The sequence below is a fragment of the Volvox carteri genome (assembly GCF_000143455.1).
Source record: "Volvox carteri f. nagariensis unplaced genomic scaffold VOLCAscaffold_21, whole genome shotgun sequence".
In the NCBI taxonomy this organism is placed as follows: domain Eukaryota; kingdom Viridiplantae; phylum Chlorophyta; class Chlorophyceae; order Chlamydomonadales; family Volvocaceae; genus Volvox; species Volvox carteri.
This window is the reverse complement of record NW_003307564.1, coordinates 1,760,779-1,785,989: the sequence shown is the minus strand read 5'-3', so window position 1 is coordinate 1,785,989 and position 25,211 is coordinate 1,760,779. Positions and strand designations below refer to the sequence as shown.

The 25,211-nt window shown below is 58.3% G+C and overlaps 4 protein-coding genes across 4 annotated transcripts in view; 3 read left to right on the top strand and 1 right to left on the bottom strand.

Moving 5' to 3' along the window:
- VOLCADRAFT_117761 (uncharacterized protein) overlaps nucleotides 1–2,908 on the top strand; it is a gene marked incomplete at both ends in the record, with an annotated part of 16,746 nt that extends 13,838 nt beyond the window's left edge. Inside the window, 5 exons of the mRNA XM_002951065.1 lie at nucleotides 427–594; nucleotides 1,009–1,110; nucleotides 1,322–1,420; nucleotides 2,007–2,117; nucleotides 2,597–2,908. Of these exons, the coding sequence (XP_002951111.1) occupies nucleotides 427–594; nucleotides 1,009–1,110; nucleotides 1,322–1,420; nucleotides 2,007–2,117; nucleotides 2,597–2,908 (792 nt within the window). The remainder of the gene's footprint in view (nucleotides 1–426; nucleotides 595–1,008; nucleotides 1,111–1,321; nucleotides 1,421–2,006; nucleotides 2,118–2,596) is intronic.
- Nucleotides 2,909–4,849: 1,941 nt separating this feature from the next.
- Nucleotides 4,850–12,596, bottom strand: VOLCADRAFT_91585 (uncharacterized protein; the record flags this gene model as incomplete). The annotated part of the gene is made up of 11 exons (XM_002950967.1): nucleotides 4,850–5,015; nucleotides 5,051–5,167; nucleotides 5,396–6,045; nucleotides 6,459–6,551; nucleotides 6,771–6,989; nucleotides 7,479–7,652; nucleotides 7,705–7,974; nucleotides 9,053–9,204; nucleotides 9,310–9,722; nucleotides 9,816–12,193; nucleotides 12,588–12,596. 11 exons carry the CDS (start codon nucleotides 12,594–12,596, stop codon nucleotides 4,850–4,852), a joined length of 4,641 nt encoding a protein of 1,546 aa, XP_002951013.1.
- Nucleotides 12,597–12,848: 252 nt separating this feature from the next.
- On the top strand, nucleotides 12,849–14,818 carry VOLCADRAFT_91584 (uncharacterized protein; the record flags this gene model as incomplete). The annotated part of the gene is made up of 4 exons (XM_002951064.1): nucleotides 12,849–13,122; nucleotides 13,405–13,562; nucleotides 13,617–13,760; nucleotides 14,759–14,818. The coding sequence occupies 4 exons, from the start codon at nucleotides 12,849–12,851 to the stop codon at nucleotides 14,816–14,818; spliced, it is 636 nt and encodes a 211-aa protein (XP_002951110.1).
- Nucleotides 14,819–16,497: 1,679 nt separating this feature from the next.
- On the top strand, nucleotides 16,498–21,766 carry VOLCADRAFT_91583 (uncharacterized protein; the record flags this gene model as incomplete). The annotated part of the gene is made up of 9 exons (XM_002951063.1): nucleotides 16,498–16,524; nucleotides 17,212–17,328; nucleotides 17,417–17,467; nucleotides 17,557–17,622; nucleotides 17,965–18,218; nucleotides 18,724–19,219; nucleotides 20,674–20,741; nucleotides 21,168–21,454; nucleotides 21,597–21,766. 9 exons carry the CDS (start codon nucleotides 16,498–16,500, stop codon nucleotides 21,764–21,766), a joined length of 1,536 nt encoding a protein of 511 aa, XP_002951109.1.
- Between the last annotated feature and the right edge of the window lie 3,445 nt (nucleotides 21,767–25,211).

Sequence of the window (25,211 nt, the reverse complement as noted above, 5' to 3'; positions counted from 1 at the left end):
GNGGGGAGTGGGTGTGTGTGTGGGGGGGGGGGGTACGAGGCGGTAGAAACCCCAACCCGGCCCCGACTCAGGTGCACGCGACAGAGAGGGAGGGAGTGAGCCGAAGGAGGTGCCAAGTAGAGACAGACATGGCTATCCCGAAGAGCCAGTGCTACAGCTACTGCTACTGCTACTGCTACTGCTACTGCTACTGCTACTGCTACTGCTACTGCTACTGCTACTGCTACTGCTACTGCTACTGCTACTGCTACTGCTACTGCTACTGCTACTGCTACTGCGGGGCGTCCAAGCATAGGTCGCTGGAGAAGTCGGCGCCGCACGCACCCGGAGTCCCGTGTTGGGCGGGATGGGGCTGTGTGTTGTGCATGCACGTACCGTTGGCACTACCGAGCAAACCCTTCCGGTGCTGGTCCTGACTTTAAATAGGGATGTGCCGACGTAGTCGACGTGGGCGAGACGTCGTACGCAGCCGTACTGGTGGACGACATTGACGGCGACGGCGCGTTGGAGCTGGTGGCCACCACCATGAACGGCAACGTGTACGCCTTCGAGACGGGGTCACCGTACCACCCGCTTAAGACGTGGACTTCGCAGGTAGGTCGGATGGGGGTGAATGTGTGTGTATGTGTATGTGTGTGTGTGATGGGGGGGAGAGGGGGGAAATCATGTGATACAAAGAAACTCCAGAATTTGAAACTGCTAAAGTCCAAAGCGATGAAGTCACTGGCCCATGGTTCCGGAAACAAAGCTCATTACGTTATCGATATTTTTTGTGATGGGAGCTGTTTTATGGTCTCGAAAAGGGGCAGGGGGGAAATGGTGGTGGTGGTGGGAAATGCGGAGGGATGCGAGGGGGGGGGATACGCGGGTATGCGGGTGAACGCGGGGTGAGATGGGTCGGGGTCGGAGCTGTGTGGAACGTCGTTCATGGCCGACTGGATTTCGTCAAGAACATCGAGGGAGGAATCTCCAAATCACGTTTACCAACCGCCAACTGTCGATGTGCAGGTGATGGGCCCCAACGGTCAGGTGGCCCGGTACGGCTATGCGGGGATCTTCGCCACCCCCTCCAGCAGGCGGCCCAGGGACGTGGCCGGGGAGAGGCTGCAGGTGTGTATGTATATATGTATGTATGCATATATGCGTGTATGTAAGTATGTGTATGAATGTATATGCTTAAATGAACTGAACTGCCTAGCCCCCATTGTAGAACTGCTGCTACCCACCTGCTACTGCTACCCCCCGGTACTGCCGCTCACCCACCTGCTACTGCTACTAAGCTACTGCCCGCCCCCGGCCCCTCCTCCGAATCCGTCCGCAGGTCCAGTTCGAGGTGGTGGACAAGAGGGTGGCCTTCGCGGACAACGGCACTCTGCTACCGGGGGGCAGGGGGCCGTACAACGTAACGGTGGTGCTCAAGGTAGGGGGGGAGAGGGGAGGGAGCCCATGCCCGTGAGCGTGTGCGTACTGTCCTGTGCTGCTTGGGGGCTGGGGCCGGGGGCCTTTGGGGGCCGGAGTGTTGGGGATGTTTTTCTTGAGGGGAAAAAGATTGGTTGGTCAATTTATTTGTGCGTGTGTGTGAGAGAAGATCTTTTTTCGGGGGGTTCTACGAGTGGTAGTCCAGACGGCGGTGCATCACGCACACAGCTTTGAGTGTGTTGGTTTGCAAGTGGATATGAAAGGAATCACCATCTTTGTTTTGAGGAACAGAAATGGTTTTAGGGTCAATAACAACTGGCGCAATAACAAATTGCCGTTAAGCCTGTCTTCCTTCTGCCTGTAACCCATGGAGGTGCCGTGTGTCTGTGTGTCTGTGTGTGGGGGGGGGGTAGTGGGGTAGTGGGGGTCCTACACCCCCTCCCTTTCGGTGGATTACTCCCCGCCCACCCGTCAATGCCTTTGTCCCCCCTTCCTCGATTCCCTACCCACCTACCCACCCACCTCTTTGCGTTTTGCGTTACAATTCTCCCCCGCCCCGTTCCAACCCCCCTCCCTGACCCTCCCAGGGTGTGGGGGTGCGGGAGATGGCAGCTGGCGAGGCCCCGGTGGTGGGGGTGGCGGACTCCTTTCCCGGCCCTGGCCGCTACTCCGTGGATATCCCCTGCCCCAAGACACAGGTACAGGGGAGGGGGGCAGTGGCTGGTATGGATGCTGGTGCCGGTGGTGCGGGTGGAGGTGGGCGATGCTGGTGGCTGTGGGGATAGTACTTAGGGTGGTTATCGCGGCCGTGGTGGGGTGGCGCTTGGGGTGTGTGTGTTGGGACCGGCGGATTATCACTGCTGGTGCCTTTACCCTCCACAATTGCCTGACAGACCGTCCTAGAGCCGACGCCCTGTTGGTCCGGACCGTTTAGGTGTTTTTGAGTTTGATTCAGTTGGTATTTGCCCTTCCTGCACAGCCCTCCTTCACACCCTTCGGACACATACAGCCGTATCACTTACAAACGTTTCTATCCCTTCCTGTCGTCCACCAGTCGACCGGCGGCGGTTCCCGTTCTCTTAGGGGACCCTCTCTCCTCTTCACACCACAACGCCGGCCGTGGGCGTTTTCCTCCGGACTTCCCAACCCGCCACCCATCACCCACCCAACCCCCCAGCAGTCTTCGATTGGCTTCTCCGTTGTGTATAGAACCTCCTGCATCACCAATCCAAATCTGGTTCATATATCCAAATCCAAGGTTAAAATTCGCTTTTCAAATTCAAATGTTCAAATTACTTCGCTTCAGGCCTCCGCGGTTGTGCGGTTGGAGCTGGTGGACGGTTCTGGGCTGCTGTACTCGGACGAGTTCGCGCTGTCCTTCCACATGCACTTCCACCGGCTGCTGAAGTGGGTCATTGCGCTGCCGCTGGGGCTGATGATGGCGGTGCTGCTGGCGGTGTCGGGACCGCAGCGCTCTCACGCTGCGTGAACACGAAAAATGCAAAAGTGAAAGCGAAAGCGAAAGCTAGGACGTGAGGCATGGCGCGTGGGTGTGCACGTAGGCGTGATGTATCGCAGGTGGGCATGTGGGGTGAGGAGAGGTTTCATGCGGGTGTGGGGGCTGGTGGGTAGGATGGGCGAGCAGGGTGAGGGGTGTTGGGGAAGACAAAAATGGTTGGGTGTTGTTGGCTGGGTGAGCTGACCGGGAGTACTGGTTGCATGGAGTGGGGTTGGGGAGCATGGGTGAGCTTGGGGAAAGAGTATGAGGGGGGCTTAGGTTAGTGTGTGTGGATGTTACACTGGGCCCCAGACTCGTGAAGAGTAGAGCCAGGGGGCCAGCGGGCCGTACAATGCAGGTTAGTGCTGCAGATCAGGAATAGACGGGCAAGTACGGCAAAAGTTGGCGATCGGTGAGGGGCTTATAGGTACCAGGAGTCTCCTGAGGTTGGCTGCGATCTCTTTCAGCATGCTGTAGCAAAGTGTTATTTGCTCTTCCTTGCGCTTGCTGTATGTTCGCCAAAACGTGATATTGGATGTGCGGAGACGAATTTTCTTGTGGTATGTGTGATGCTGTCTGACTTCTTTTTATACACTGAAGTCATCTCGTGCGTCACCTTTCTCACTTCCTGGGCAGAATCCGGTCATTAGCCTGGTTAAAGTTGTTGACAACAGTATCACCAACACATCGAACTGCTATACAGGCAGCAAAGCGTCTGTGCACTTGGTTGCAAGAACATCTGCCATACGATGACCACACCACCACCACCACCACCACCGCAGCGGTCAATCCCCAGCCTAACTAGTCCACGACGGAAATGCAACAGCGAGCAACACAATGATGAGTGGCTATGCTTGGTGAAATAAACAGCCCTGCCATGGCAACCTAGAGTGCCGTGTCGCTTTTCCCTGACCGCGGCGCAGGGGCCACAACGTCGCACACTGGTACACCAGCGGGGGGTACGCACTCAACCACACACACAACATACACGCTCAAAGCCCTTAACAAGAGACCCCCCTCGCTCCCTTGAGACATGGGCGCTGTCCCAGTCCACCTTCTGCAGCTGTTCTTTCCCCCGCTCCACTCAGAGCTAGGTGCCGTTACGGGGCCGCATGGCAAGTGGCCGCACCCCCCAATTGGGGCCTCCACCGTTAAAAAGAGGCCGCTGAACAAACAACGCAATGAGGACCTCCCTACCCCCCAAGAGGCCCTCAGGGCCCAACAACGCCTCTTTACACTCCACACGAAACGCGGTCTACGGTGAGGATATCCGCAACGAAGAGGACACACGCAGGCAGGCCCACATCGTACATTCCTCCAGACAATAGAGGCCACCCACCCGCACACTCGCTCACCGCAGGTATAGCACCCGGGGCATCTAGTGCCGTACATACAAGAGTCCCACCCGAATACACACGTCCCCTATCGCCGATCTCAAACCTACACCCCTTCGCATCCATTCCTGTCCCCGCCCTTCTTGCCCACAGCCTTTCTCACGGCCTTGTCACCTTCGAGTGTCTGCCGTACCGGAATGGTACAGCAGGGCCGCACACATCTCTTGCGCCCCGATTTCCATGGCATCAGCCGCCTTTAACCTCCATCCGCCCCGCCAGCCCCCTCAGAACAAACCAGGCCGGCTTGACGTTACGTCCCGGGTCACACCTAGCCACGTATGTCACCATTCTGCCACTATCATATTCTAAATCGGAGTCAGGTTCCAGTACAGGATGAGGCCATCCCTGGATTTGGTGCAACACCCCACACCTACCAGGATAACCACATGCAGGTAGCCGCTTCCTAGACCCCTTCCCGGGCAGCACCCGCCCTCCGCCACAGTGAGCTCTCCCTAAACCACTCTCCGCACCCTCTCCCCCCACTCCCCCTCCCCCCGGCCTCTCCGCCGCACTCCACTTCCTGCGCATACACACCCCATTAGCTCGCGAGTGTCTGCGGAGCACTGACAGGGCCGTGGCGGCGGCGGGCCCCCGTTGGCGCTACTGCTACTGCTGCTACTGCTGAGGTCGCATTGACCGACTCGGGCCCGGGGGTGGTAGTGGTGGTGGTGGTGTGGAAGAGGTGGCAGCGGTCGTCAACCTCACTGCGGAGGTGGAGGTGGCGGCGGCGGCGGCTGACCTGCACTCCGTCAGCCACTCAGCCCAGACCGGGGGCAGGCGCCAGCCCAGAGACTCCAGGGAAGCCGACAGAGCTGCCAACCGGTGGGCCTCCAATGCGGGCAGCTCCGAAACCAACCTGACGAGTGTGGGGGTGTTTGTGTGCGCGTGAAAGGGAGGAAAATCAATCGCCACTAAACTGGAAACAGGAAGAAAGGGGAGGAGAGGCTAGCATGATGGCGGTTGTGTCGGGGGGTTTAGGGAGACGACAAGGGACACAGGTGCCATCTCCTAGGAGCCTTCAGGAGCGTCCACATACACACCAGTATCACCAGTATCAAACACACATACATACATACGCACACACCTGCGCAGTACAAGTGCCTGCGTCCGGGCATCCACCCGCCAGCGCAAAGCCGCCCAGGCGGACAGCACCGCGCACAGCTCCGCAACCGGGGCGCTCACGATGTCGTACACGGAGATGCTCCGAGACCATGCCTTACACCACTCGGTAAATGCAGCAGACCGCGGGAATCGGCCCCCGGCCGAACCAGGACCAGAGGACGCCGCCTGCCGCTGCAACTGCTGCTGCCGCTGTTGTAGTTCCGAACCCGCTACAGCCACCGGGATATCACCAAGGTCTTCTTCGCCACCGCCACCGCCTCCGCCACCGCCGCGAGCCGCCTTGGCCTCCTGGTCGGGGGCTCGCGTGGGCAGCAGCGGACCGCCGGGGCCCCTTTCTTTGCAGTCCACCACATCACCACCGCCAGGGGACGACGTGGCTACCCTCGTGGAAGGAGCCATGCTGCTGCTGCCGGTGCTACTGCTATTGGTGCTATTGGTACCACAGGAGGCTGCAGATGGGGCTGAGTCCAGAGCATGCAACGACGCGGCCCACCTCCCAACCAGCTCGCCGCCCTCCGCCTCGCCCTCCACCTTCTCCTCGCCTCCGCCGTCGCACGCCATCACCCCCAAAGCCCAGCCCAATACCGCCAGATCCCGCAGCCCCAGCCGCCGCTGCCGCATCAGTGCCGTGCAACGCGCCAGGAGGGCTTCCACGAGCTCTGCCCTGATCGCCGCCACCGCCAGCGCCGCCGCCGAGGCTGGCGCCGCCGCCGCTGCTGTGTTACTATCCTTGCCACCACCGCCATTGCCATCGCCGGAAGAACAAGAAGCGCGCATCAACGCTCGCCGCTGCGCCGCCGGACTCGGGAAGCCAAAGGACCGCTGCTGCAGCCTCGCCAGGGCTACTGCCAGTGGCACCAGCTTGGAGTCGGGGACTCCAGGGAGAGCGGGGCCCTGCCAAGTAGCTGGTGGCGGGCCTGGTTCCGGAGCGTGCTCCGCAGGTTTATTTGCCGTACAGGAGGGCGACGTCCCTGGAGGGGTAACGAAGGTTGTGACGTCGGCGGCAGCAGGAGCGGCGGCCTCACATCCGCTGGAGCTCCTGACGCCGGGTCCTCCGCTGACTGCCGTACAATGTACGGCTCTGGCGTGGCCGGCAGCAGCGACGGCTTCGACGTCAGCTACGGTAGTGAATGTGGGGTTTGCAGCGGCGGTGGCCGAAGCAACCGCAGCAGCAGCTTCCGCATGCGCCTGGGGATAGCTTGTGTGGGTTCGCAGTAGGCCGGCGTGGATGCGGGCCAGCTCCAACCTGTGGGGCCTTATGCGCAGCCTGGACGCCGCCGTCGCCACCACGACTATGTCTTCTGCCGTACACGTAGCCGCGGCTGCCCCCTCCTCACTGTGACGCCGCTTCCCCTCCTGATGAGCTGCGGCGCCCGGTCCCGCCCCCGCCCCCGCCACTTGCTGCTGCTGCTGTCGTAGAAGGCTACAGCCGACGTGTACCGCCGCCGCCGCGGCGGTGCCAGCTGCGTGACCCGTACGACTGGTGGATAGTAGGTCCAGCGGCGGCAGCAGCCCAATGAACCGCCGCCAGCCGGACCACGCGGGGCCAGAGGCCGCTGAAGTGGGGGCAGCGGAGGCATCCCTGGCGGTGAAGGAACTCATCGGTGGAGCTCCGGCGCCAGCGGCAGCGACGGCAACGGCCCCGGCGGAGGAGGGCGGCGCTCGTACAGGTGCTTTACCACTGCTGCTGCTGCTGCTGCTGAGGACCTGAGGATCCGGGCGGGAAGAGACCCGTGGGTCAATTCCGCCATGCGCAATCCCGTACCTGCCGGCTCTGCTACTTAGACTGGTGCTACTGCCACGATTGCTACTGCTGGTGGTTCCACTGCCGCTGGTATCGCTACTGCTGCTACTGCTACAGCTATTGATGCTACTGCCGCTGTTGTTGCCGGTACTGCGGCTGCTACTCCTCCTGCTGCTTTGTATGCTGTCATGCAAGCTACTGTCGCTGGTAGCGCTACTGCTGTCTGCGCACGTGCTGCTGCTACTGCCCTCATTCCTACTACGACTGCTGCTGCTGCTGCCGTTATTGCCATTGCCATTACCGTTTCGACCGTATCTGACCACCTCGCGACGATCATCTCCTGCTGCCGCTTCTCTTCCGGCTTCCGTATGGACCGACGTTCCTTCCACAACATTATCACCACCACCACCACCATGGGCTGATGCAGATGCCGCTGTTCGCCGGAGGCCGCCTCCTTGCTGCCGCCGAAGACCCCCTGCCGCCGCCGCCGCCACCGCCGAACGAAGCGGTATCGGCCAGCGCCTCACCCGCACCCGCGCCCTCGCCAGAGCTATCAGGGTCCGCGCGGCGACAGCCCCGGCCTCGTCACTCAACCGCCGCCTCTTCCTCACCACCGCCGATGTCTCCACCGCTGCCGTATGGGCAGCAACCCTAGCCGCCGGAGTCCCGCCTCCTCCGCGGGCCCCTGTGATAGCGGTGGTGGTTGCCGCGCGCCGCAGTGTGAGGGAGGCCAGGGGCCCAAGCAGACGCCGCAGCTCCCGACGAGTGGAGACCAGCTGCAACACGTTGGCAAGGCCCTGTGTGGTCGTAGTAGGGGTTTTGGGGGGTTTTAGGGGGTTTGGATGGGGGGATGCGACGCGAAGCAAAACGTTCGTTCGGGTTAGGAGTCGGTCGGTCGGTCCGTCCGTCGGTCGGTTGGGAGGGGTTTAGCCGCACGTGCGCGAGTAGATGTTAAGGGGCGGTTGGGGGGTTGCGGGGAGGGGGTGGCGGTTACGTATCTTACGCAGGAGGGAAGGTCCTGTGGGAAGGTGGGGGGGAAGCTAGGAAGGCTCGGAACAAAACACCTTTCTCGCCATTTCCTGATCCTCTTGCCAAGGGACCCCAGTGTCACTTCATTTCTTGGATTATGTCATACGGGGTATCATCATGCCCATTGATGCCCATGCCTCCCCTCCCCTCCCCTCCCCTTCCGTCCGTAAGGCTTCACTGTGAAAAACGCACCACGATCGCAATCCTGCCATCAACCGCCACTTCACCACCGCGCATGGCCCCCCAGTCCCAAGTCCCAGCGGCCCCAACCCCAAAGCTTTGTATGTCGGCAGTTTTATTTCCCTGTTCCAGTGCACTGTATAACCCCATCTCTTCCACTCACACAACATACATACACACACACACAGATACCTGTGCAGAAAAGTCGCCAGGTCGACGAACTGCGAGTTTCGCCCACTGGTGCACCAGAGCCGGTGGCGGCTCCCAGCCCAATCGAAAACACGCCCAACTGATAACGGCAACGTCAGTTGCGGTTGGCCGCATGAGAACCATCGGGGCCGAGGCTGAGGCTGATTCTGAGGCCAGGCGCATGCCGCTCCGTGACCCGTACAGCTGCTGCCCCTGCTCCCCTCCCCGCGCCAGTCCCCCTTCTGGCTCCGCCTCCGCCTCCATCTGCCTCTGACGTCTCCCATACAGCCCTCGCCTGCCGCCGCCGACGCTGACGCTGACGCTACTGCTACTACCCGGGCTACGGCTATTGCCACTACTTCCAGTGCTGCTGCTGCTACTGCTGCTGCTACTGCTCGGACCAGTGCGCCTCCTGAGGCCGCCCCCAGCCGTGACTGCATGTCGTACACCTGACCCTGCGGCCCCGTCTACCCTCACGCAGAGCTCTGCAGCCGCTGCTACTGCTGCTGCCGCAGGGAGGTCGTCGCGGCTCAACTGCTGCCAGCGCTGCAGTACACATCTGCCCAGCTGTGCCACGCGATCCATTTGGGGAAGCCACGACGGGCTCGATGCAGTGGGTGCGGGTGCGGCTGCGGGTGTGGGGGGAGGAAGGGCCCGGAGAGGGCCGCCGGGAGGAGGGGGCTGCGCCGGTGTCCATGCCCATGCAGCTCCCGTGTCTCGTGCAGCTGCCCGACCGGCAACCGCCCCTGGCCCAGCGCCTCCAGGCCGCGATTGCCTTGGGCCCGGTACCGGGTGCTGCGGGGGCTGCTGTTGCCGCGGGTCGTCGTAACGGTGGGGGGAATGGTGCTGGTGCGGGTACTGGTAGAGGTGGTGCTGTTGTTGCTGGTGTTGGTGGCGGTGGTGGTGCTGCTGCTGCTCGCGGTTGTCAGGGGGAGGCCAAGCTTGGGCCTGTGGCTGCTGTTGGTGCTGGTCGCCATGATGAGGATGGCGGGACGTCTCCGGGGAGTTGACTTGGGACCAGAGCTGCTGGTGCTGCTGCTCCCGCAAAAGAGGCAGCAGAAGCGACTGTGAGTTCTGGTGCCACCGCCAATCCTGAGGGCTGTGCAAGGCGTGCTGCTGCTGCTGGTGCTGTTGCTGCTGAAGAGGGCTGGGGAGCAGCGGCGAAGGAATCGGAAATGACGCCCCGGCTGTACGTCGGGCTGGCGGCCTCGGCGGGTGGCGCCGTTGCCGCTCCTCCCACCAGCTGCTGCTGCTGCTTCCGTCTCCGTCTCCGCCGCAGCGGCTGCTGCTGGTGTTGGTGCTGCTGCCGCATTCCTCAGCGCCCTGCCCAACGCTCATCTCAGCGCCCTCCAACCCCATGGCGATCTCGCCGTCAATTTGGGAACCGGAACCGAATAGGGCGCTCCTGGGTGAGGACGGGGTTTGGCAGCTCCAGGGTGGTGTTGACAGCTGCTGCTGCTGCTGCTGCTGAGGTGGCTGTAGCACGGCGTGGATGGTAACCGGAATGGGAGTGGGCCCAGCGGGCGGCTGCTGCTGCCGCTGCTGCTGCGGCAGCGGTGGCGGCTCTTGTGGCGATGTATGGTAGCCGGTGGGTCGCGCAGGCCGGGCGGTAAGCAACACCAGCTCCGCCCGCTTCGCCGATATCGGCAGCGGCTGCTGCTGCTGCTGCGGCTCGGCCCTCGCCACGTCATCCCACCTAGCCGTCGGGTCCACGTCCCAGTTCCATTCCACCTCCGCCAGCTCCTGCTCTTGCTGCTGCTGGCCCGGTACCAGCAGCGTCGCCGACTTAGGAAAGGTCCCTGTCTCAAGGCTGGCTGCTGCTGTCTCGCCGCCAGCTTCCGTCGACTTGCCCGATACCAAGCCCACCACGGCACCACCAGCCTTAGCCTCGGTCCCAGTCCCAGTCATGTTCTCCGCGCTCCCTCCTCCACATTGCCGCCGTCCAGCCGAACCGGCCGTGGCGGCACTTACAGCAATTGCAGCAGTGGAGGCGGAAACCAAGCCGCCAGAGGACGGAGCAGCGGGCTTCGATACGGGCCTCGAACTCGCTAGGGCGGTCGCGCGAAGGCCCCAGATCGATTCCTGCAGCCGGCACACCGCCCAAGAGAGCTGCGCCAGGTCCCGCAGCGAATCCAGCTGCGGGGCCTTTCGAATGGCCGCTCGGGTTAGCAGCGCCAGCAGCTCCGAAACCTCCGCTCTATCGACCTCTGCGTCAGTAGGAGAATGTGGTAACGGAGGTTTTGGAGCTGCCTGCTGCCCAGCCGCGACTGCGGCTGTAGCTGTGACTGAATCTGCCGTCCCCGGCGCTGCCCTCCCTTTCAACGGAATCAGCCAGGGCTGTAGCCGCGCCAGGCCCCACGCGACCTGCACCAGCGCTACTGGGTAGATATGTGGCAGCTGGATGAAAAGTCGGGACCGTATTTGCGCAGCCCAGCTGGCGGGTGGCGACGGCGGCGACAGCGACGCCGCTGCATGGAGCGGTGTACGGCGGCTACGCCGTCGTCGGCAGCCCTGCCGCCGTTGCCGCAGCTGTACGAGTGCCCACAGCACCACCGTCAGCCCGCGGGGACCCAGCGAGCCCACATGCCGCTCCGAAACCAGAAACCAGGTAGCCAGCCACGAGGATGCGCAGGTGGTGGTGGTGGTTTCGGAACACCCTGTGAGGTTGTTGTTGTTGTTGGTGGTGGTGGTGGTGGTGCTGCTGGTGAAGTTGCTTTGGAATGAATCAGCGCCGTCCTCAGACGATACCGGATCCTCATACAAAGATCTTGGATCCAGTTTGACCATGCCGTACAAAAGAGCAGTCAGCTCCTGATCGCTGAAGCAGTGCCAGTGGGCGGCGCAGGCTGCCTGCAGCGCCGCAGCAGCGGCACTGCGGGAGAAGGAGGGCGGCAGACCTGCAGGAAGCGGTGACAGCGACGAAGAGAAGGGGGCCGCCTCCGCCAGCTGTTGCTGCGGCTGCTGCAGCCGCCGTCGCCAGCGCCGCTGCCGTACAGATCGGGGAGTCCCCAGAATAAGGGGCGCAAGTATCGCAAGGGCGCAGGTGACGTTGCTGATCTCCCAAGCCGTCAGATCTCCCAGATGGCGCGTCAAAACTAGCTCCGCCAGCTCCGCCGCCAGCTCCGCTGGGCTGCCGTACACATGCGTCGGCTCCGCCTCCACTGCCGCCGCCGTCCCAGTTCCCGCGTACCCTTCCTCATGCCGTACAAAACCCGGCTCATTCTTCACATAACCCAGATCCAGATCGAGATCCAAGCCCGGATCATCCGAGTCCCATTCGCCGTCATCGTCTCGCGCCAGCCGATTCCGCTGCTGCTGCTGCCCCTCTTGCCACCGCACCCGCAGCAGCCGCTGTACCCGCTGTTTGCCACTCCCAGCTCCCGAGACCCCGCCCGCGCCATCTCCTCCGCCTCCTCCAGCTGCTGCCGCTGCTGCTGTTGTGCTCCCGCTCCTCCCGCTCGTGCTGGTCCCGCTCCTGGTCACGCCACCGCTCCTCCCCTTCCTCCGGCCCCTCACCATCCTGGCCAGCACCCCCAGTGCGGCTGCCAGGTTGGTGCTAGTGAGGGGGCCTGGCTCCTGAGGTGAGCCGGGGGACCGCACCAGCAACTGCGCCAGCTCCTGTCGGGAGGGTGGGGGGCGGAGGGGGGAGGGGTAAGAGGCTGCGAAGGTTCAGGTGCGTGCGTGTGTGTTTGTGTGTGTGTGTGTGTGAGCAAAAGGAGGGGAGAGGAGGGTGTGTGTGTGTGAACAAAAGGAGGGGAGAGGAGGGTCGTTGGATTCTTCATGACGATGGTAAGGGCCGGCGGCCAACCAACACACCACCGCCACTATCACTGCCACATCTGACCGCCCCACGCGCACAATTCAAAATCCGTCCTCTCTCTCGTCTCTCTCTCCCCCTCCTTTTATCGTACACACACACACACACATGCACACACGCATACACAGTCTGCTAGGCACATTTTGATGGTTCCAGCTCATCCGGGCTTCCCGCGCCTCACCGTCGGTGCATCACCTGGCTCATATTCCATCACCCCACATTTCCCTCCTCCCTCGTCCCCCCCATCCTGCCCTTTTCACCACCCCCCTGTTCACCTCTTCCCTTCCCTGGGTCGCATTTCATCATTCAACCTCCCCACTCCCCTTCCTTCCCCCACGTGTACCTGCCAGGTGCTACAGCCCACAATGGCCCGGGTTAGGGCCGCCGCACTCAGTGGCGGCAGCGGCAGCGGCGGCGGCGGCGGCAGCGGAAGATGAGCAGGAGAGGGAGCTTCCGATGGGGAGGAACACGAAGGAGGAGAAGGGGTGTGTGGAGCGGCACAAGAAGAAGAAGAAGAAGAAGAAGAAGAAGAAGAAGGAAAAGAAGGCGAGGCAGGAGCTGGCGGCGGCGGCTGCGGTTTTCCAGCAGCAGCAGCAGCCGCTCTTCCCGGAGCGGATTGGCCGCCGCTGTAGCTGGCGGGTGGTGGCGGAGGCACCACCCGGGTTGCCCGAACGGCTTGTACGGACGGCTTCTGGGAAACGGTCTCGGCATTGCGACGACGATGGTTGCGGTGTGCTGATGTGCAACGACGTGATGCAACAGAGCCGCCACCTCCGCCGCCGCTAGTACTACAACAACTGCTAGTAATACTATTGCCGTACGACGTACTGGTTTCGCCCTGACTTCGGAGAACCGACGACGTCGCCGGCGACGCTGTCTCCCTTTCCAGAGGGCCGCCCTCCATTTCGCCGGTCACCGTTCGCATGAGGAGCGGGAGCGGGAGGGCAGAAACGGCAGCGACTTTCGTTGCCGCTGGCGTCGCCATCGCTATCACCGGACTGCTCTTGTCGAGGACGTCCGACTGAGGGCCATCAGCGGCGGCGGGCTGTAGTGCCGGAGAGTGCGCCGCCGCCGCCGCCGCCACTGATGGTGCCGCCGTCGGGGGAGCTGTCGACGACTCATCCTCTGACGGGCTCGCTAGGGACGCTGCTGCACTGGTCAATTGCAATGGTACGACACTCGACGCCGCCGAGACCGCCACCGCGCCCGCCGCTGCCGCCGCAGCTGTCATGGATCCATGTCGTACAGTCCGCGGCAGCTGTCGTCGTAGTGACCATAGCGGCGATGGCGGCCATGACTGCAGGGCCGCTGTCGCCGCCGCCGCCGTCGTCAATGCCGGTGCTGACGCAGCGGTTTTTGATACAGAAGGTGCTGGGGGCCCCCCAACCGCGGTGCAACCGTACTGGGCCTACGAGGGGATTAGGGGGATGAGGATGAGAGCGAGGAGGAGAAGGGGCTGAGAAAGGGTGGGTTAAGAGGAGGGCGGTGAGGAGGAGGAGGAGGAGGAGCGGTCTACAGGATCCGAGGCGAGGTTCTCTCTCGGAGCCTAAGCCAAGGTATGTGAACGGCTAAGGTTTGCTTGCGTGTCGTTGTCCTTGTGTGATTGCTCTTATTGAGGTTCACGGAAAGGTTACAAGTAGCGCCAAAGCAACATTACAGGCCGTGCGATTTGGGTCGTGCAATAGATGGCTTGGCAGGCGGACGTGTGCCGGCGGCTTCCGTAAATACATTGGCGAGCCTTTGTTGGAGGAGGAGGAGGAGGAGGAACAGGTGCAACGTCGATATAATACGGATTGGCAGATTGGCCCAAATGCGAGATGTGCCTTCTCCTTCGTGGCTTTAAATAAAATCGATACACTTGCTTATTCCATTATTGTAACAGCCCATGTAGCAAAAGTCCACAGAGAACAAGCTCTCTCCCGGCGTGAAGTACAACAGCAGCAGCAGCGAGCAGCGGCCCTTTCCGTACCGTTCGGCTCAGGTAGCTGAACGCTGCTGCTGGCGACCTGATAGCTAAGAAGTAGGCTCCATGCAAGCGACGGCGTCTACACTTGGTCCGCAAGCTTGCTGCGGCTGTGAGCGCGGGGGGAGGTAAAACCAGCGGCGCTGTCTGCGTGCCGACGGCGATGCCATCGGGAGCAGCAAAACTGCACGGATCAAAAGCGAATGGTTATATAGAGATGTCGACTGAACTTCCACAGAGATCAGAAGGTGATGTGATGACGCCACGGCAAGCGAACCCACCAATCCCTCGCACGACCAAACTTGGCAAACACGCGAAGCGCGCGCACCGCTTGGCTTACCAAAGCATCAAGAACACGCTCCTTATCGCCCTGCACCCATCAACCTATCTGCTGCGACCGCAGCGCCGCACGGCAAGCGGCCTGCTGACCACGGATGGATGGAATGAAGATCTTTTGCGATAGTGGATATGCAGAGTCTACGTTACTAATTAAATTGCAAGAGTCGCAACCGTTGCTGTCTGCCGATTTGAGCTCTTGCTTGATTACACGACAATACCTACGTATCTTTCGAAGAAAGCATTTCCAGGACAAGGTACATCCTCACGCGAACAGCATAACGTAACCACTACTTGTCTAACTCTGCTGCAAGGCATGGATCTCAGCGGCAACGACCTAATGCGGGCCTTATGCTGTTAATACCAATAGACGCGTTTTTGATTCACACCCATCTTTTATTATAACATATAAGATACACCTTATTATGTATCACTTTTTCGGCATCGTCCTGATGGAGTCTTGAATATCGATGCCCCTAAATTGAATTTGTTTTTCTTTAGGATGCCACGTCCATCACGAATAGTTTTATGCATAACACTTTACATTTTGTATGCGTTGATTTGTTAGATGGTCGAAGGGCTTCCTGTTAGGTGGTTTTTCACGTGCAAGAAGTGCCGGTATCGTTCGGATTTGTGTAACCCCTTTCTCATAGCAGACAGTTGAAGGCCTCTGACGGCCTTACTAGCACGACGCAGCATGGCGCAGTGCTTCTGCATCCAACGGTTGCTTTGCTTACGTTACAAGCCGTGAGTCGTCGCCGCGGCAGCCGCCTTTGTGATATGCCTCCGGCACCACTGGCCAGCCCACGATTGTTTGCCAAATCACACAGCTCGTCCACCATACGCTTAAGCAGCTATCCATCCTTCTGTTTTCTCTTAGTCTCCAGCTCAGGTCCGCATCCCCAACTTCCAAACGCCGCTCGCACCCACTTCCCATGGAGCGCTTACCCTGGATTTTCTACACAGCCCCATCATAGCACCCGCGACAGCTGCCATGCCATCCTGCCCAATGGCAGCACCGCCTCGACATCCTTGGACACGAATGCCGGTGGTGCGTACGGCAGCAAAGACGTGACCAAAACAGCAGTAGCAGCAGCACCAGCTGTACCAGCAGCAAGCCAAGGTGCCAGCACGGCTACAGCCGCCACGAATTGTGGTTTTCCTGGCAACGACAACGGACGTGACAGCGACATTAAAACTGTACAATTGGATGGCGATTTGTACTGCAGCCGCCTAGCGGGCTTGTACGGCATGACAGATGACGAGCTTCTTGAGCTTTTATTTCAGGTAAAGCTTTCGTGTTATTTCTTGGCGTCCCAGTCATATTATTGGCAGGCAGGTCTCGGGTTTTGAAGTAATGTGCTTTTGAACGTTCTGATAGGTTATTTTAGATGCATTTACATGAAGTACGACAGGTCTGTTGGAGCATGTCGTGCACGGGCTTCGTGTTTGGGGCTACGTGGTTGGGGCCAAGGCGGGGAGGATTTGGTCAGTATCCGTCTTCCTCGTTCCCTTTCCCCTTTCACCTAGCCCCCCTACCTCCTACCTCCCCTCCCCTACCTCCCCTCCCCTCCGTGGTTCGTCGTTCCCTCCCTCCAGTTCCCGTTCCCCCCTCTTGGGCCGTTGCGGCGGTATTGACACTTTACACGTTTTGCATCTCTCCTCTCCATCCGTCCCCTCTCAACTCGTACCTCTCGCTCACACCCCCTCCCCCACGCCCCTTCCCTTTCCTCTTCACCCCAATACATACATACATATATATATATATATCGGGGTTTTAGCTCAGTGGTAGAGCGCGCGCTTTGCATGCGTGAGGTCACCGGTTCGAACCCGGTAAGCTCCAATACTATTACTAGGGTTTGGCACCACTGGTAAGGCGCGACCATTGCCCCCGGGAGATCCCGGGATCGATACCCCTTAGGGTCAAAAGTCCTTCCGATGGTGGAAGGCATTGCGCCCCTAGTTGATGGACGGTGGTGACCTGGGATAAAGTTAACCTGCGAGCCGACCAGGAATGGAGTTGCGCCGCTGTCGACCCGGCAGATTCCGTTGGATGCTGGTGGTGAGTGCGGAACCTGAGCGATCCACTGAGAAGTTGACTAGGGTGACTGGATGAGGGTGCCCCGAAATACCGGGGAAGGCAGGGTTTCGCAGGGTAGCTGCCACGGGCGAAGATACACCCCCCTGTTTCACACATCATACATACATACATGCATACGCACTTACGTACGTACAAAACCCACCTTCCGGGTGAGATGTAGGCTGCGGGTCTTCAGGCTCTCCAGTTCGCTCCCGCCCTGTCGTACATGGCCGTATCCCTCCGCTACATGCAAGTAAGGTGGGGGAGGGGTTGGGGGGGGGCCCGCGAAGTGAGTCGGGCTGTGCGGGGATCAGGGACACAAAAGGGACAACTGCAGACGCCAAAAGCTGAGTGAGTGGTTGCCTGGTAGTGGAGGCTTGTGTGGATGGGCACGGAGAGTCTTGGGGCCAGAGTTCGGGTGTGTTTTTATCTCTCCGCAGCTCTTGCCGTACAAGTACGGCAGGCGCACTGGGGCTTTTGAGATTTCTGGGATTTCCGTCATCTTCACGTTGCCGTACCTCCTAACGGATTCCTATTCTCCTGCCTCAACGATCCTGGTACGAACAACCGATGTGGTGCTGAAGTCCCGCCCTGCCCTGCCCTCCCGCCCTCCCCGCCCCGCATCCGTAATCCCGCCAAGTAAAGGTCACCCCGGACAATCTGGCTGCATGGGTGTCACTACTGGTGGACATGCAGGTGTGTATGTATGTATGTATGCATGTATGCATGCGCGTATAATAATTCCTATAATATGTGGACCCGCACCCACTTCCCCCGGTCCCCAGGTCCGGTCCCCGGCTGCCGTACTGGCGTCGTGTCCGGCATTCCTCATGGTTCCCCTGACCCATACGGTACGGATGTACGAGAAGGGTTGTGCACGAGGGGAAGGACGCAGTACATTTGGTGCGTATGCATGTATGTATGTATGTATGTGTGTGTGCGTGACGGTGGTTGTTACAGTTCACTACCCCGTGTGTATTCTCGTAAGTCTGTGATTCTTCTCTGTTTTTGATATGTATGTTTGTTTGTATGTCTGTTTCCTACTCCCGCTCCAGGGAACAGTCCCGGGAGGCCCAGGGGTTCCGCACAGCTCCGAAACCCCAGCAGCTCCCTCACCCTGCTAAACCCCCCTCTCCTCTCCCTCACCTTTCCCCGCGCCCTCAACCCCCTTCCCTCCACGACTGAACCCCCAGGACACGACGACCACTCATAACATCGGCATGTACGACATCAATACCAACACGAACGCGGCCACTGGGGGTGGGGCTGGAGCCGGGGATGAGGTTAAGGACAACGGTGAAAATGACAATGGGAGCGGCACCAGGGGCTCCGAAACCGGTTTCGTGTACGGCGGTCCGGAGTACGGCACTGCCGTTCGTCGCTTTGTTGGCCACCTGCGTGACACGCTGTTAATGGACGAGCAAGATGTGTTTGGGCTGCTGGCCAGGTGGGCCTTACGTGTGTGTGTGTGCGTATATGGGTTTATTTGGGGTGTTGGGTTTGGAGGCGTGTTGGAGTTTTAGAGCTTTATCAACATGTATGTATGTCCTGGTCAGTACAAAAGTACATGGTTTTCGTCGGTGCTCTCGACACCTCTGCTCGCGTGCGCCATCCCCCCATCAGCTCTAACTGCTTCTAGCGCTCGGGAGCTCTCGACCTGCTTCCTCCCTTGCCGGCTGGACCTGGCAGCAGCTAGTGGCAGCAACTCGTTTCGCAACCCAGCTAGCTGGCCACGTCGCCTCCACGGTCACTGCTCGAGCCATCATCGGTCGGCCAGTAAATATATTCCCGATGCAGCATTTGTCTCTTCTTGTCCGGGACTATCCGTGTCTATTTCTGGTTTTCATCTGCAATCTCAACCGTCAGCGGTTTGCCGTACTCACGCCCCCATGCCCCCCTTCCCATTGGTCTTTACCTCCCATACGCGCCCCATCCACCCCCACCCCCAATAGGTCGCCCCCCCTGGCGTTGATTCCGCCCAACCAGATAGATGACGTCATCATCTATCTGGCCCTGGTCATTAAGGGAGCAGGACGAGGGCACAGATATGTGGAGGGGGAAACGGAGGGGGAGGGCGGGGGAAGAGGAGGAGGAGGAAGAAGGGCGGCGGCGGCAGGGTCCCTGCCGTACGGACCGCCGTACCAGTCGGTGCAGCTTCCGGAGGAAGTCGAGCTGGACTTGGCACTGTACCGCTTCCTTCGCCGCGCGCCGTCCATATTGGCCATGACGCGGGGGCAGTTGTCGTACGTCCTGGAGCAACTGTCATACCACGGCGGTCTGGGCTATGTGGACATGTGCCGGCTGCTGTGCGCGGTCCCTGAGCTGCTGCCGGCAGTTGCGGCAGCGGCAGCTGCAGAAGCGGCCGTACATGCTAGTACGGCAATGAGTACGGTACCGTTGGCGGTCTCGCAGGATGCTGAATTTAATACTACGTGTGGTTCGGTGCCGGTCAGTTTCGAGCACTGGAATGATCACCGGTCGGACGTCCCAACTGGGTTTCACGGGCCTTATGGGGATCCTGAAGTTCACGATAACGGGAAGGGGGCCTTATTGCACATGTCTCTATACAATTACTTACTTTCAATGGACGGGTATCGCGGATTCAGCCGTACATGTCGTACGAACGTCCGGATTCGGGATCCAGGGATGGAGATTCGCAGGCAAGTGGATGCGGCGCGACGGAGTGCCGAAGCTGCAGCGGCGACGTTTGGCGATGCAGAAAGCGCCGCTTCAGGATTGCCAACCTGGATCCGGTGACGGCGACGGCGACGGTGGTGCAGACGGGTGGTGGGGTGGTGATTGACAGGATGCCGTGTTTTGGGGGGGGGGAGGAAGTGCTGCTTTTTCTGAAGGCCGAAGGGGGAAAAAGCCGTACGTACGGAAGATAACGAGCATACGACAGGTGGGGGGCCCTCTAGGGCTTCCACATCGTTACCGTGTTCATGACGTTTTGAGGGGAGGTCGTTATTCGGTCGGTGTATGGCATGCAGCATGTTCGGACCCAATCCTTTTGCTGAGGGTTGCGCCCATTTTGTGTAACACGAATTCATTCATTAGGTCATGCTTGCATGTTTGCATCTATGTAAAATACTTGCTGATATTTATGTATGATATGTTGGTATTTATGTAAATTGTACATTTGTGTGCGTATGTATATGTGCCTACAGGCTTTTGTTGATGTGCTTGCCGTTAGCAGTGCCGTTTTGACCGGTTGGCTTGCTGCTGATCTGAGTACGTCGGACAGGTGTATGTATGTCATTGTATGTACGTTTGTATGCACGTATGTATATATGTATGTATGTGGGTTTGCTAGGATATCCTTTTCCAGGTGTTGAGGGAACTTGGGAGCCATGAGTGAATGGGCGCTGGTAAGGTATTGGTGGTGGGGGTGGTTGGGGTGGGGGTGGGGGTGATGGGTAGACCTGGACAGGCGGATGCTGGGGGGAATCTGAATGGGTGTTCCTGCTAGCAGGGGTGTGTTGGATGAGTGAAGACAGTAAGGTAGGTAGGTAGGTAGGTAGGTACGCAGGTAGGTAGGTAGGTAGGTAGGTGAGTACACAGGCCGGCCTGGCTTGGTGAGTGCGGTGGTGGGGGCAGAGTGCGGAGGGTTGATGGTGGGGGCAAGGAGGGGAGATGGTGGAGAAAGAAAGAGTACACATCCACCCACCTCGCCACACAGGAACCGTTGCTACCGGACTAGGAGCTACCAACCAGCCGCCTCACAACACATCACACACCACGACACCACATCGCAGCCATCCCACTACTATTCCACAGGGGACCGACCCCTGCCTGCTGTTATTGTGGTAATGCTAGTACTGGTAGCAGGACACCTATAACTGGTAATAATCAGGCAGCGCTACCGACAGTTTGTTCTCCTCCCCCCTTTCCAACCGCCCGAGGGGCAAACGGTTGCAGCGGTTGGAGATGGCGCCCACAGCGGAGTGTCGCCCTTCACGTTCCTCGACACGTACGTGCTTCAGTACATGACGGCATGCGCTCGCGCCGCCGCCGCGGACCCACGACCTTTACCCTTGACCGACTTGCAGTTGCGAACGAACCCAAAACCAACCAACAAACCAAAAAGCGGCCCATTAGCCAATTGAAATGGGCTCCTAAAATCCGAACGCTCGCACGACACGACATCATCATGCAGCTTTTAACCTTTTAATACTTGAAGTAAGCAATTGTAAGCGGGGTGGATAGCAATGCACACCCACACAAGTGACAAAACAGGATAGTCAAAACAATCCGCTCTTGGAAAAGCAAAAGACGCAGACTGACTTAGAGCTTGTATAACGCATTTGGGATGCGAAGATCGGTCTGATTGACCAAACTCCATCATAGAGAGCTCCCTGTCACGGCCACTGCCAAACCCTGTTCCCGCGCGCCCGAGACCCGACCACGTCTGGATGTTCAAGGTCTCCATCTTAGATTTCCAGCGCAGTGCAGTACAGTGTACGGCAGTCCGTTATGGCCTAACGGCCCTACCCTGGGGTATTCCCTCGGGGTCTGGGGCTCGCTGTAATACCTACTACGACTACTACTACTACTACTGCTACTACTACTACTACTACTACTACTATTACGTCAAGCCGCCTGACCTGCACAAACAGTGGACCCGATTTCTCGTTATTAACGACTGTAACCGTCACCCATCAAGTTCACTACTATACCGTACAGGTAAACTGCACTCTTCTTTCCTCGTAGCTTCTTCACGCATCTTATTAACAAGAGCATCCTTCACACATCACAACAAAAGGCGTTGTTACGTATCCAACGTTATTGCCATCAGCAGAACCATCACCATCAGCATCATCCTCAGGATGGAGCATCGTCGTCATTATTAATGAACTTGCAATTGTTTCGGCCATTATGATCATCATCATCATCATCATTACCATTATCATTACCATCATCATCAGTATTTATCAGCACGAAATCTTATCATCGCACGTAGCACGCATTCCATCAACCTTTTTAACCAACAAGTAACTTCCGGGGGAGAAGGGAGAAAGAGAGAGTAACACCTGTTATGCGTGTGTACACACAGGCGCATTTTCACATGTGCATACACACTAACCGCACCTCAATCGCACATTCACTCATCACTGCGAACCTTATCCGTATATACACCCATTTCGATCACTAATCACTTAAGCAGAGCCGGTCCGGCACCACGCAGCTAGGCATATCATTACACCTGTATAAAACGTACGAAGCACATGCACACATTAAAAACCTAAGAAGTAGCGGAAGTAGCGGTATGACCCTCATCACGATCTCATATTCTTGCTGCTCCTGCTGCATGCTGCCCCGCCGTTTCTTCCTCAGCGGTAGAATCAAATAAAGTAACGCGCTAATAAATTTTGTGTATGCATGTATCCATGTATGCATGTATACATAACACACGCAACATAGGCAGATAGACGCGCTTAACAAGCGCTCTTGCAGCGCCGCGAGATGGCCTTTTACTTGGCCAGCAGTTACCACTTATTGCATTGCATGGTTGATATTCCTGGAGACCTTGCTCACGCAAGATCTGGGGGTTAAGTAAACCCCAGATCATCAACTGAACCCCGGACAGCAGGTCCATTGCAGCTGCAACATACATTCATACATACATACATTAGGCAGGCGGCTGGCAGAGGTTAAGGCCTGACTTCTGCTCCCAGTTGACCCAGTCGACCCGGGTTCAAATCCGCCTGCCGGCTCCTCGGGTGTTTGAGGAGTGATGAAATGGGAGGTGGCCCCCCATCTTATGGACGGTGTAGGACGTGATAATATCAACTTGCGAGCTGACCAGGAACTAAGTTGATGCGCCGTTGATCCGCTAGATTTGGTTGGATGCTGGTGGTGAGTTGCCGAACTCAACGAATACATTCTGAAGTCGGATGGGGTGACGGATTAGGGTGCCCCTCTAGCAGGGGAGAGCAGGGACTGCCCCGGGAAAGGGGGCCGCTGGCGAAGTTAACCACCCTGTAACAACATACATACATACATATATAAGGTTTGGCACTACTGGTAAGGCGCGACCATTGCCCCCGGGAGATCCCGGGATCGATACCCATTAGGGTCAAAGTCCTTCCGATGGTGGAAGGCATTGCGCCCCTAGTTGATGGACGGTGGTGACCTGGGAGAAAGTTAACCTGCGAGCCGACCAGGAACGGAGTTGGGCCGCTGTGACCCGGCAGATTCCGTTGGATGCTGGTGGTGAGTGCGGAACCTGAGCGATCCACTGAGAAGCTGACTATGGTGATTGGATGAGGGTGCCCCGAAATACCGGGGAAGGCAGGATTTCGCAGGGTAGCTGCCACGGGCGAAGATATACCCCCCTGTTTCACACATCATACACACAGGATGGTAGCATGCCAGTTCCCGATTGATCACCGGAAAGGTCCTCGGCGTAGCACTTATCATAACAAGTTCACGCTGGCTGGTAAGTGCCTTTGTTCCACTCGAAAGATACGAGACACCCGGAAGGCTCGAGGTGGGTCCAAAGCATCATGTATAGCGGCGCATGCATGGCGTGATCACGCCAGTCATTTGTCATCATGATGACTGACACGAGCAGTGTCAGGAAAAACATCATATCAACTGCTGCTGCCAGTAAAGTGAGCAAGGGCAGGCAGGAGAGGGAGAAGCAAGGAACGTACGCACAAGCTGATGTGGCCGCGACGACCTTTCTTATGCGGAGGAGTGAAGCAAGCGCCGTACACTACGGCGTGTGCACCTATAAGAAATGTATTCAGACACACTAATAACTCGACATACAGCAGGCATTTATATACTGCTCAATACACACAGGCGAACATATGTTAACCCCAGTATATATATTCCGTATTATATGACTCCAGCCAGACAGGTAGATAGAGGAGGGCAACATGTAACAGACACAAAATCTTTTTGCCCCATCCGCTTTATGACAAGAGTACGCACAATTTTTAAGTTTTCTTAATCATTTGAAGCTAAGGGCATGCGAGAGAACGAAAAAACAAACGTCGCTAGTGAAGTGCTTCATTAGTCAGCCCTACGTAGTAAGCCCCTCGCATCGCCACCCTGGCCCCGCTCTGCATGCTTGCCTTACCGAACCTCGCTCATCCTCTGCACACGCTCATCAAGGTTTACTAGCTGTCGTACAGTATGGTGCGCTTATCCTCCCACTTGACGAGATAACCTCTCCTGTATAGCAGCTGTATGTAAATGCTGCTACGGCACACATACCGTCGATGAACACGCGCTCATAACACGGAGCTCCGCCAGCATCTATAGAGGCGTTTCCAGCGACCAGCTACCACTAGTAATGCAGCACATTCTGCCTCCCTTCTCCTCTCCCCTCCTCACCCTACAAAGCCACACAGCAGCCAGCCAGCTCATCTCTCTCTCTCTCTTCAATTACCCAATTGTACATATTAACGCCCTTACATTTTTCGTCATTATTAAAACATCAAGATAGACTCTGCCGCTTGCTCAGTGCGCAGTTAATGGTGAAAATAATAAGAACGTGGGCGGCTCTGCGCGGCGGAGCTAGCCCGTCGTCGATCGATACATTTTTTATGGTCTTTAGACAACAACGGTACAACGGATAGGACCGAGAAATAGGTCGTATATCGAATTATGGTATAGAGGGAAAAAGCAGAGGGAAGGATTAACGGTGGCAGCTTTGTATCATTTTTTAACGTGTGCCGGCGGCAGCAGAAGAGAAACAATAACTGATAGGCTGCGCTCGTGTGACAGATTGGAAGATTGTACAGGCCGGCTCACCGGTTGGTCAGCTAATTGGTTCATCCGATGTCACGGTCAGCTGGCTGGCTGGCTGGCTGGCTGGCTAGGTGATGATATAGGTGCTAGCTGAGGTCGGCGGTTGGCGCCTCATTAGGATCACCGGCTGGCTGCCACTGGTTCCGATGAACCATCGGACAGCCGCCACAGCCAAGTCTGCATCAGGCCCTTGCCCTTTACCTGTTAACCGTACACACACGTGAGATGAACCCACAAACAGACAGACAGAGAGACAGACATACAAACACACGTGCGGACAGCAGTCAGTCAGGCCGTCAGGCAGACAATCGGAGGCAAGGGTGAGCGGGAGTAGAGCGCAAATAAGAGTAACGGCAATAGCTGCGAGCTCAGTTAGGTGTGTGACGAGCTATGTTGAAAAGTAGGCGGGTTATAAATGGGCTGAATTTGGGACCTGGTTGCGCTGCTTGAGGTGGTATGTGGACCATACAAGCAAGGCATTAGTCTGAATGTATGTAATAAAGAATTACAATAATTGAAGTACGCCGGGCGCAGTAGTTTGGCGCATATTATAAGGGGGCGGGGAACTGAAGAGCAGTTTGGCCCAGGGGTATGTATGTCCCCCTTCTTAGCATTCCCGGGGAGGCAGATAGTTGTTTGAGCGAGGGTTATATCATGTGACATCATTCGTCACTTTCAG